This window comes from Tiliqua scincoides, chromosome 14 (genome assembly GCF_035046505.1).
Source record: "Tiliqua scincoides isolate rTilSci1 chromosome 14, rTilSci1.hap2, whole genome shotgun sequence".
Classification (NCBI taxonomy): Eukaryota; Metazoa; Chordata; class Lepidosauria; order Squamata; family Scincidae; genus Tiliqua; species Tiliqua scincoides.
Genome location: NC_089834.1, coordinates 14783647 through 14795920, shown reverse-complemented (window position 1 = coordinate 14795920; position 12274 = coordinate 14783647). Strand labels below are relative to the sequence as shown.

Sequence of the window (12274 nt, the reverse complement as noted above, 5' to 3'; positions counted from 1 at the left end):
TAGACCAAAGGTGAATTACTTTTCTTTCAGATGGAGCCCAAAAATGCAGAGCTCTAACATAAGGAACTAGCAGTCCTGTGCCCAAACCGTAGCCACAACAAACAGCCTAAAAAATTTCCATCGTTGGTTCATTCTTATGTCAAAGTCGAGCTTCTGGATTGCATGGCTGGGCGCTAACTTCCATTTCCGCCACTTTTCACAGATCCTGACCCTCGACCCAACGCTGCATATGAAGCCAGGCCAGCAGAACCCGGGGCTATCCTCTCACAGCTTTTATGGCACCCCAGACAAGGCTTGCTTTTCTCCCGATTCTATGATGGAACCTGCTTTTTCCATTCATTTGGACACAGATTCGTTTTCTCGCGCAAGCAGCATGTCATCACCTCCCTCTGCTGGGTCTCAGAACGACATTTTGAGTACAACGGCCTTGCACGTAGACCCCTGGAACAGCTATGCATTCCAGAACGAAGCCAACACCCCCGGTTCTTCTGTGGCATATGTTCATCCCGGCAATGATGGACTAAACATGGAGGAGGAAGACAACTTAACGCTAACTCCATCGTCGGCCGCCCACTGCCAGCCTTTGTCCACTGATATTTTCCCAGAATACAGTATTTCAGCGACCTGTGTAGAAGATCCTGCAGTGTTGTCCAGGTAAGACTTCCGTAATTAAAAATGTGGTGTTTTCAGATTAGTGCCGCAGAATTAAACAGTGCAAGTGAAATGTCTCCATTATGGACATTTCCTGAAGATTTTGCTTGCTAGTCTTTGGAGGTGTCCAGCATTGCCTGCATTTGGCAAAAAAAAAAAAAGGAATATAACTTGTCCACACTAGATGTGATGGCAGCAGAACTCTTTTGTTTAAAGCGGATCATTATGTGCCCCAGTCATGGATAAAATGGAAGCAGGGGGTGGGGTATTGGAGACCCAGTCTCGTAAAAGAAAGGGAGCCTGTGGGCAAGGAGAACTGAGCCTTCATCATGCCTGACACTGGAGCTTAGGTGGGAAGGTAAACCAGAGATGAGGGAGAGTTTAGCACTCCTTCCACATGTGTACCACTTAGATTCTGAGAGTCAGGATTCCTCTCCCATGGGGTTTTAAGAAAGGGGTGTGCCACCAAGTTATTTTTTGGGCCTCAAAATGAGCTGTAGTCTTGCCACTCTCTCTTTCGATAACCTGACAACTGAAAAGCAACAGATGGTATCCTGTGGGGGCAAACTGTGGGGGCCACATGCGTGAATGAAAAGTAGGTGGCTGAAGTTTTGAGGATCCTGGCCCGGGATCTTGTTCAAAGAGCAGCTTTGGCACACATAAAAGCTTGAATAGGACTTTGATTGGTGCATGGGTGAACATGTGTGGTTTGAGCTACATATCTCCCCCCATTCCAGACTGTATCGCAAGCTGCTTTTGAAACTCCTTTTGGCTTCCAAGGTGTGTGTTTTGCAACACAAGAGCGCTGCTGTTTAAGAAACACCAAACCTAAAACTCTCTTTTGCTTCCAAAGTCTTTGGACCCTTAGACAGAGCTGCTTTTTTTCCCCCTGGGAGCAGAAGAGCTTTTGTTTGGAAGCAAAGTTTCATAGATGCTCCCCCCCCCCACACACACACACACAACAGCAATCATCTGACTCAACAATACTGCCCTCTGCTAAGGTGCTGCAGCATCAAGGCTTGTTTTTAATTCCACAAAACAGGATTAGGCAGAATCTGAGAGAAAAACATGCCCGGCACATAGCTGATCTACGAGCTTATTATGATTCAGAAATTCAAAGCTTGAAACAGCAGCTGGAGGCCAGTCACAAATCTCCTTCCAAAGACTTGAAGAAAATCAATCAAACTCTTGCTGACAGGTAATACTTGAATTATGTGGAGGATATATATTATTTTTCTGCTTTTTTTTTTTTAACGGTACTGTCTCGAAGCCTCCCTTTCTGTCCCTCATTTGCTTCAGTTTGGAAGATGTAGGGCAAGCATAGCAACGACAAAATGAAAATGTAAGCAGACCTGTTTGTTGAAATCTTGAGATGCCAGTTAATTAGGGATTAATGTTATGCTTAAAGGAAGGAGGGTGAGCTCTTCCTAAGTCAAAAATAGCAGTATTTATGCAGAATATTGAAGAGCGCTTCCTCACATGTAGCGGGGGGTCCTGCACATGTAGAGAGCCTACCAGAGGTTTGTGAAGCATTCTGCCTCTGTTCCTGAGCACCACAGCGCTGTGCTCTCCCAACCCATCTCCTCCAAAATGTGCTTTTCCATTCTGACACAGCATTCCGGACAATGACTAATGACACATTGGTGTGGGGACAGGTCAATCGCTGTGGCTCCCTCAAGTCAATGAGGTTTAGGCATTGCCATAGAGGAAAGGTAGTTTTGGGGTTTTTAAAAAAAAAAATGCTCTCTTGTTTTTAATGCTTTTTAATGGCAACCGCTTTATTTTTAGATGCGACCAGTTAGAGACAACATTGAACGATACTAATAACCGCATGCGAGCCCTTGAGAATAAGAATAACACTCTGGAAATGGAAGTGGTAAGTGCCTGTTTTGAGTCCAGCGCTTAATAAAAAAGTGTATCAAGAAGTCACCAAGTTGACGTGCCAGTCTCTGAAGGCCTGCATGCTTATTCCAAAGCCCGATCTTCAGTGTTGTCACATGCTGATAGGTGACTCTTGTCAAGATAACTTCTTACCCCCAAGGAGCCTTTGATTTCCCAAAAGCCCAAAAGTGTGGTTGGTCTGTGGAGCTCCTTGCCACAGGATGTGGTGATGGCGTCTGGCCTGGACGCCTTTAAAAGGGGATTGGACACGTTTCTGGAAGAAAAATCCATTACGGGTTACAAGCCATGATGTGTACGTGCAACCTCCTGATTTTTAGAAATGGGCTATGTCAGAATGCCAGATGCAAGGGAGGGCACCAGGATGCAGGTCTCTTGTTATCTAGTGTGCTCCCTGGGGCATTTGGTGGGCCGCTGTGAGATACAGGAAGCTGGGCTAGATGGGCCTATGGCCTGATCCAGTGGGGTTGTTCTTATGTTCTTAAACTACAATTCCCAGGAGGCCTTGCAGGTCTTCTTGTTGTCTGGTGTACTCCCTGGGGCATTTGGTGGGCCGCTGTGAGATACAGGAAGCTGGACTAGATGGGCCTATGGCCTGATCCAGTGGGGCTGTTCTTATGTTCTTAAAGAATCCAAATTACTTTGGGATACGTGAGTGTTTTGCTTTTTAAGTTTATGTCGTGACTTCTACCAGGAAAGCTAGTGAGGCAGGTCACCATACAGTGGGCTCTCGATATCTGTGAGGAAGCCATTCAAGGACCACCACCCCACATATACAGAATTCCACAGATAATTAAATCAATGGCTGGAGGGCCTTGGAGGACCTCCCGGATGCGACCAGAAATGTCTTCCAGTCATGTTCAGGAGGTCCTCTGAGGTTGTCCAGCTGCAGGCTTGGCGTCTGTGGGTACTGATAAGGAGGGCTCACTGTACAAGCAATAGAATCCATTCTTTTTTCTGGATTATCAGCATGAACAACTCCCAAGAATAGGTAACTGATATGATGCACGGCGGGAGGGCTGGGTGGGAATATAGGAGATGCACAGATCTCCCATTCCCTGCGACACCTCCTTGTGTGAGCTTTTTGCACATTTGTGGGAGAAACCTGAGCTCTCTTGAGCATCTTAGGTCTCCTCTGCTTTGGCAACTGACTTGTCTTGCATCTTGTGCTTCAAAACTGTACATGGCCACCTGAACTCTCAGTGTGGTTCTGCCTGCAACCTCCCAAATAAGTCTCTGTGAAGTACATGCCTGTGTGGTCCATCGGCCGGTTTGCCTTTCAGACGGACTGGAGAGAGCGCTTCTGTGCGGTGAGCAATACAACCAAGGCCTTGCAAGAGCGAATCGAGGAGATGCGCACCAGCAGCAAAGAGAAAGACAACACAATCAGTCGTCTGAAGAGGAGACTGAAGGACCTGGAAGAGGCGTTTGAAAAGGCCTACAAGCTCTCCGATAATAAGGATGCCCGGTTGAAGGAAGAGAATAAGATGTTTCAGAACGTAAGTCAGAAAATGGGGGTGTTTTCACTTGGCCTCGATGCCTGGGGCTGTAGGGGTTTTGAGCAGGTTCATCAGAACCCTCGATTAATGAGGCTTTTAGACACTGCACTGGAGTAATTAATTAATTAATAATTTCCCATTGATTTGGTAGTCTTTGTGTATGTGTTCAGTGCAGTGGTGCGCCATCCTGAATAAGTATTCATAAGTTTGCACGGTGCTGATGTTTCAGTTGGCTTGACATAAGTGGTGATTGGTTGGTTTGAGCTCAAAGACTTGGCCATACAAAATGAGCCCATGCGGTCCTGGCATGAATCAGTAGTCATGTGCTTGCCTACTTTGTGGGCTGTGGTAGATAGTCAGGAGTTGACGTCCTCCTCCAAAGTCTGTCTGTCTGAAGATTGACTGCTGTTGATGTGTTACCACTTGGCTGGTGGAGTAGTGGCTCAGATTTAATCTAACTAGATCTTTTCTTCTGAGACTTGAACCTTGAAAATGCTATAACAAGGTGTGTTTCTTTGTAGCTTTTAGGAGAATATGAATCCCTTGGAAAAGAACATGAAAGAGTAAAGGTAAGAGGCAAACATGTACAGTTTGCAAATGGAATAGAGTGTGTAGCTAAGTGAGAGAACCAAAATCTGAAGAGGCTTTGGAGGGTTGGAATGTCCTGATTCCCGATCTGGTGATCACTGATTAAGAGCTAATCACTGACAATGGGAGAGGGGGGAAACTCAGACCTGGAGCTTTCACTACAGGGAGCTAAAGTGAGATTGGATCCGTGCCCAGATAAATGGAGGACATGCCTTGTAATCTTTCATGAGCAGTAGAGAGACCAATTCTGTGTTTGTTTTACACTTGCTGTGAGCATAATGTGTCTTCTTTTCCTCCCCCACAGGATACATTAAATATTACTGAGAACAAACTGCTTGATGCACACGCTCAGATTTCTGATTTGAAAAGGTAAATATGCCATTTAAGCCTAGATGAGAAAAGATGTCATAAAATAGGAAAGCACTTTATTTCGTACAGTCTTGCAAGTAAGCCTGCAAATGTTGCTTAGTGCGCAATCCAGAGTGCTCTTTGGGCCGCTGCAAGTCAGATCCTGACTTGAGCAGCCCAGCATTACACCCTTACTCCCCTTACTCCAAGTTGTGCTCCATCCGCCTTCAACCCTGCCCTGATTACAGCACAGGCTAGCTGGCCAGTGAGCAGGGAATGTTAGGTTGTTTGGTGCAGAACAGAAAGCATAAAATTACGTGGAGCAATTTGTTCAACTGGACTTTGTGTGTTTTTGTGTTGTTTTCATCACTGAAAATCCAGAGACCAGGGCAAGGAGAGAAAGTGGCTTGTATAGTGTGTGATTTCCTAGAGAGGTGTGGCAGGAGCCGAGGGTTAGCTCCTGCCTTACACCGCGTTGGCCCACTCTCTAACTCTAGTTCTGTCAACACTAACTGGCAATAGCTGGTTATTGGTAGCTCTTTGTATAGTGTGGTGTTTCTTTGCTTCCGCTTTAGAACAGTCTCAAAACTCGAAGCCCAGATCAAACAACTCGAACATGAAAATGGGCTAAAATTCCGCCATCTTGCAGACTTCAGAACTTCTTACACCCAGTAAGTAAATAATAAATATGTCCTTGTGAGAGGAAGCAAAGGATACAGGTCTTCAAAGCTACTGCTACTTTAAGGAGAATGAAATAGCGTCTCCATCTGGATGAAGAGTAATGGTTGTGATCTGGACCTGTGCTAAGAGTTGAGGATACTGTGTGTTCTTGGTGTGTGAAAAATGCTCTTTGTGTGTAGTCATATCACAAACATGTGTAAGGACATCTGAACAGACATAAAAACATTTTCTGCTTCAATCACAATTGTCTCCATGGATGTCTCTCCCAAACAATTAACCATCAAAGTAGGGAGCTTCATGAATGGCAGTAAATTGTCTTGTTAATTGGTGTTAACCTGTATGTTGTAAACAGAACGTGTGGGCTTTAGGTTCATTGTGAAGCTTTCTGTTGCAGCAGCAGCAAGCTATCAAGTTCGGATGTCAGCAGAAGGAAGTGGTTGATCCCAGGAGCAGAGTATTCCATCTTCACAGGCCAGCCTCTAGAAGCCCACGAGAGTCCCAAAGATAATCGACTTGAAGAAACGTACGCCACTTGCAGGTAAAGTGGGATTGACAGCGTAACTGGGAAAATGTCCTTTTCGAAAGGCAGCAGTCCTGCGAACAGGGAGGTGGGTCCTCTGCTGCCAGCATCAGGGACTGATGAGCTTTTGAGGGCCTAGGAGATTCCTCCCCGCAAACTTCCAGTGCTGGACTTTGCAGCATAGAAACAGTTTCCAGTGAGCTCAGTATCCACAGGGGATCCGTTCTCAGACACACACCCCCCAACAGATGCCGATTTCTGCAGATAATGAAATCCACAGAAAGCCCTCGAAGGACCTCTTGGATGCAACCAGAAGATCCTTCAATTCACATATAGGAGGTCCTTGATGCTCTTCAATCGTGGGGTCAGCACCTGCATTGATTCAAATCTGCAGGTGCCAAACCTGATGAGAAGGGCCAGCTGTATACTTTTTTTAGTACTCAAAACACATTTCTTTAGCTCCTGGAGTGCAGTTTATTTTGAAATTAATTACCCCTTGATTGCCACTCTTCTTCCTTTTTATCAGTGTGGTTATAATAACAATATAATATTGAATATGTCTAATGCTGCGCTCTCTCTCTCTCTCTCTCGCTCTCTCTCTCTGTGTGTGTGTGTGTGTGTGTGTGTGTGTGTGTGTGTGTGTGTGTGTTAGGCACTATTCACCCCCAGAAAAGGATTCCTCTTCTGATCCCTCGTTGACAAATGAATCTGCCAAAAAAGAACCAGAAGCCTCAGAAACACCCATCATAAAGGCCTTTAAAGAACTTGAAGAAAGGAAGGCATTGAAAAGTTGGGGTGCCCAGGCAGGGAAGGACGAGGAGGCAGTGGTAGCTCCTGCAAGTAAGTTTTCCTGGTTTGGTTTCTGGTGCGTCCCTCATAAGAACGTAACAAGATCCTCACTGGATCAGGCCATAGGCCCATCTAGTCCAGCTTCCTGTGTCTCACAGCTGCCCACCAAATGCCCAGGGAGCACACCAGATAACAAGAAGACCTGCAAGGCATTCTGGGAATTGTAGTTAAGAACATAAGAACAGCCCCGCTGGATCAGGCCATAGGCCCATCTAGTCCAGCTTCCTGTATCTCACAGTGGCCCACCAGATGACCAGTGCCCCTCCTTTGTCTTGCTCCTGCTTTCTGTGGATCAAAACGGGGACTAGCTTGGGCCGAAGGGGCGCGTGCAAAACGGAAGGCATTGCGTGCTCAGTCTTCTCTCCAGCCGGAGCCACAGAAATGACTTTGCACGAGTCCCCCGCCCGACCCTTGATCTCCTTCTGGGCCCCTTATTCTTTTGACGATGCTTCCCATGTTTGAGAACGAACACCTGGGGACTGTGAGGTGGTCTGGAGAGCCTGTCACAGGCCACCTTCATGCGCTGCTGATTATTTCAGAAGCAACCAGTCGGCGCCCAACCGTTGGCTTTGATGAAACTGCTCTCGGTGTCCGCCGGTCCCCAGAGAAAGGCAAAGACCACCAAAGGCACAAACGATACAGCTCCCCTAGTGGCCAGAGGTCCTCCTCTCTCCCTCCATCAAACAGGAAATCGAACACACCAAGTATGTATTGCTGTCTGCAAGGTGCCTAGGGATGTGGGGGGAGGTGGGAGAGAGTTGGAAGGCTGTGCTGCACTACAGGCTGTCCCCTAGTTGGTGGTTTTACAGAAAGGCCACTTTGGGTGTGTGGGGTGGGGGAACAGCCTCCTTCCTCAACCCCTAGAGTGGCCTGTCTGGTTCTATAGCTGCTGCTTTCTCCAAGTTCTTCCAGGGACGGATGCGGTTAGGGAGGGAGCAGCAGCTTTTACTCCTCTTGGGGCTAAATTTGGACTAAAGACTTCGAGTTGTCAATGCCTACAATTTAAGTAGAACACCTTATAGGAGATCTTTGAAGAACACCTTCAAGGTGTTCTTGCAAAAGACTGCAAGCCTTTTTAGATCGCACTACAAAGCACCCTCTCCTAATAAGACCTTTCTGTTGGCAGCAAGGAGAGAGATAATGCTAGCACCAGTCGCTGTGACCTACAGCCCCAAGCGGTCTCCGAAAGAGAACCTCTCTCCAGGATTTAGCCACTTGCTCAACAGGAACGAGAACACGCTGACCAGGTAGCGATCTGTGAAGCAGGGTAGTGGGTTCTGGTGGCCATCAAGCTGTGTTCCAGCTCATCTTGCGTAGCTGGTCCAATAGAGAGAGGCTGCTGCATTGGGGAAATGTGTGTGGGGTAAGGAATGCGGCTTCCCTCTTGCCCCTGCTCAGCAAGGATCACTGCAGCCTGTAGCCACAGATTGCAGTGGCATAGCTAGAGGGGTGCAAAGCACTAAGTTTTGCAGGGAGCCTTACTGTGGTGTGCAAACGGCACCTCCCCTTCGGAGCCATTTCAGGCAATAGAAGAAAACTGAGGGGAGGGGGAGGGACCGTGACACCACAGTGAGGCTCCCTGCAAAACTTAGTGCTTTGCACCCCCTCTAGCTACGCCACTAAGTGACCAGATCACTCTTGGAGTGAGGATTTTGCCCAGTCAAGCCTTGGTTCCAATATTATAAAAACTGACATGAAATTACTTGGCAGTTCTTCAGATCAGCCGTTTCCTGAGATGACCAGGGTTGGCTCTGGCTAGTGCTGAATCATGCAGCAGAGATTAAAAAACACTTTACAAATATGTACCTCTCCTCTCCCCCCCCCTTGAACAACACTAGGTTTGATATTCTCCTAGATGATTTGGAAACAGCTCCTGCACCTGCTGCTCAGTGCAGCAACCCACGGAAGAAGCTCCAGTTTCTCTCCATAGGCGACGCAGGAGGTGAGGATTCACGGTCCAGAGGGGTTTGTTTGTTTTGTTAAGAATGGAAAATGGAATCTGTCAGTTGGCTTGATCAGAGCAAGACTGGAACAAGGCTGCATATAAATCCCATCAGTTGTGCTTAATGTTTTCAGAGTTAAATATACAATACAATTCTTCTTTTGCTCAGCTTAAGATATATTTGTCATTGGCCTTAAGAACATAAGAACAGCCCCACTGGAGCAGGCCATAGGCCCATCTAGTCCAGCTTCCTGTATCTCACAGCGGCCCACCAAATGCCCCAGGAAGCACACCTGATAACAAGAGACCTGCAAGGCTTCCTGGGAATTGTAGTTAAGAACATAAGAACAGCCCCACTGGATCAGGCCATAGGCCCATCTAGTCCAGCTTCCTGTATCTCACAGCGGCCCACCAAGTGCCCCAGGGAGCACACCAGATAACAAGAAGACCTGCAAGGCTTCCTGGGAATTGTAGTTAAGAACATAAGAACAGCCCCACTGGATCAGGCCATAGGCCCATCTAGTCCAGCTTCCTGTATCTCACAGCAGCCCACCAAATGCCCCAGGGAGCACACCTGATAACAAGAGACCTCATCCTGGTGCCCTCCCTTGCATCTGGCATTCTGACATAGCCCATTTCTAAAATCAGGAGGTTGCACATACGCATCATGGCTTGTAACCCGTAATGGATTTTTCCTCCAGAAACTTGTCCAATCCCCTTTTAAAGGCGTCCAGGCCAGACGCCATCACCACATCCTGTGGCAAGGAGTTCCACAGACCAACCACAGGCCTTGAGGCTGTGGGATTGAGCAGGACAGGAACCCAAGTAATGGAGTATATCCAAAAGTCACACTGGCGCCTTGCCTCAAACAATAGCTTTATTTTTTGGCACAATGCAAGAATTTTGCTGGCGGCTTGATGCTCATCAAGTACTACACTTTCCAAAGGAAACTTTGCCTTGTGCTCTAGGCCTGTCTCAGTGTTTGTCCTCCACCGTACCACTTCACGGTTCACCTGTTTGAAATACCCCCAGAAGTACCTGGTGATAACATCGTTGCCAAATGCACCTGGGTTGGGAGGCCAGATACAACGAAACAAACACCAGTAAAAGGCTCAGAGTGGATGGGAGGCTTTCTTGGCCACCAAAAAGCATCCTTTGGAGCTCTGCGTGCCGAGCCAAACCTCCTGCCACTGTTTGCGCGTAGTGTTCCTGGTCTTGCTGGCAGGTGTCCAGGGGTCCCATAAGTACCACCAAGTACCACTGGTTGTACCTGTACCACTGGTTGAGAAAGACTGCTCTGGGGTCTGCTGCCTTCAAAATGACAGAAGGTGGCTGTCTAGGCTTTATCAGAGTTACAATCTGAGCATCTTGTCTTACGTATTTTCTGCAGTAATAAGTGTTTTCACAGCAAGCTTTCGTTCAGATTTCTTCTTGGTTTTGTTTCTGGGTTGGAAATGCGACGTTGCCAGTCCGAGCAAAGACGGTTGTACAAAAACGTTCCTCTTGTGTGGATCTTTTGTGCGCAGGAGCAAAGAATGGCAGGATGGGCCCAGCTTGGGAAGAGGAGAGCTCCAGGCACACGAATGAGCCATGCCTGCCTTCATCAGGACCAGCGCCTTGTGAGGGAGATTTCAAATATGTGTCAAGGTTTAAGACCTTGGCGGAAACCGAGAAGTTCTTTGATGACCTGACTCATGAAAAGCAACAGGTAGAAGCCTAGTGCTTGGTTTTAAAGTAGGAAGTTAAAAAGGGGTCTCTAGTTGTGGGCGGAAAGGGTGAGCTCCCAGGGTGGTACTGTCTGAAGAGCCATTGAGGAGGACTTTCTTACAGATCAGAGGTGGCTTTACTCTGCCTCCTCAGGCTTTTGTTCTTTCATTGTGTTTGGTCTGTGGGTGTGTATTTTTACTAGATTGAGGCCCAGTTGAGCCGAATACCTTGTACTGGAGGCAGAATGTCCCTGCAAGCAAGACTAAACCAGGTAAAAGTTTGCACTTTGAGTCACCTGTGGAGTGTGGGTGGGGTTTTTCCAGTCATGCAGCAGCAGCAGAGGAAATTCTCTGCCTTTTTTAGATGTCCTGCTGTGCAAAGATATTTCTGAATTGGTGCTGGTCACTTCAGACAGCATTTCTGCCCAACGCTGCATATATGCAACCGGGGTCAAATGTGTGCATCTGCGGGCTGGGCAGAAATGGGTTAAATTAAACACTGGTATTCAGGGTGAACATTGCTACCTAGCCCAGTGTTTCTTAAACTGTGGGTCGAGACCCACTAAGTGGGTCGCAAGCCAGTTTCAGGTGGGCCCCCGTTCATTTCAATGTTTTATTTTTAATATATTAGACTTGATGTTGCCATGATATGCGACTGCATAAGCTGGAAGTGTTACAGCTTTTAACAATGATAGTCAATGGGACTTACTCCTGGGTAAGTGTGGGTGGGATTACAGCCTAGGATTTTTAAAAATTTCCCTGCTTGGTGATGTCGCTTCTGGTCATGACATCACTTCCAGTGGGTCCATTACAGATTCTAAAAAGGTCTAGCCTAAGAAAGCTGACAGAAGGTTGGATATCATACCCCAGGGTCCATTTTAGTTGGGTTGTGGCTAGCCTTTCCCCAGTCTTAAATTGAACGTTGCATTTGGATATCCCCCTCAGGAAGCCTTGGAAGATCAGCTAGAAAGGATCAACCGCGAACTGGGCTCCATCCGGATGATCCTGAAGAGATTCCACGTTTTGCGCACCTCCGCAAATATTTGAGATGTCTCTATTTACATTTTAGATCTCCTTGGGTTTGCACTACAGTATACTGATTATGCACTCTGGAAATGCAAAGTGGTTTTTGTATTTTTTTGTAAACCTCTGCCCCAGTTTTGCGATCATGTTAACCCTTTGCACACAGCAATATTTTGTATCGAGCCACATATATTTTAAAGAAAGAAAACTATTTTTCTTACAGTTGAAAGAATCGACCAGTCAATTCTGTATTTTACTACTTTTGAAAAAAGTGTTAAAAGCCTTTTTTTGTTTTCTTGGGGGGGGTGGGTGGGCGATGGTAGACATGACTCTTTATAAGAACAGAGTAACAAAAGGCAACTTGTTTTCAAAAGATAATCATGCTGAAATCGATTTTTCACTGTGCTCCCTGTTTTTTTTTTTTTATCCAGCTAGTTACTTGCCTTGTAAAGTATGATATGATGAAGTATTGAATTTTTATTTATGCCAAACATGACCCACAGCTGCTTGTTGTGAAGTGAGCTCCAACCCATCACTCCACATCTTATAGTTCAGATATTTCAATTTG

At 46.7% G+C, this 12274-nt stretch overlaps 1 protein-coding gene across 2 annotated transcripts in view; it reads left to right on the top strand.

Annotated features, from left to right (window-relative positions):
• MPHOSPH9 (M-phase phosphoprotein 9) overlaps nt 1–12024 on the top strand; it is a 32545-nt gene extending 20521 nt beyond the window's left edge. Inside the window, exons 10-24 of one of the 2 annotated variants that reach the window (XM_066609712.1) lie at nt 203–654; nt 1694–1849; nt 2440–2527; nt 3834–4049; nt 4571–4618; nt 4942–5006; nt 5561–5656; nt 6061–6204; nt 6839–7026; nt 7575–7739; nt 8162–8282; nt 8874–8977; nt 10504–10685; nt 10887–10955; nt 11629–12024. In XM_066609712.1, coding sequence (XP_066465809.1) covers nt 203–654; nt 1694–1849; nt 2440–2527; nt 3834–4049; nt 4571–4618; nt 4942–5006; nt 5561–5656; nt 6061–6204; nt 6839–7026; nt 7575–7739; nt 8162–8282; nt 8874–8977; nt 10504–10685; nt 10887–10955; nt 11629–11730 — 2196 coding nt within the window. In that variant the 3' untranslated portion in view covers nt 11731–12024. The remainder of the gene's footprint in view (nt 1–202; nt 655–1693; nt 1850–2439; nt 2528–3833; nt 4050–4570; nt 4619–4941; nt 5007–5560; nt 5657–6060; nt 6205–6838; nt 7027–7574; nt 7740–8161; nt 8283–8873; nt 8978–10503; nt 10686–10886; nt 10956–11628) is intronic. The other variant, XM_066609713.1, reaches the window with a different exon arrangement.
• Nucleotides 12025–12274: the final 250 nt, after the last annotated feature.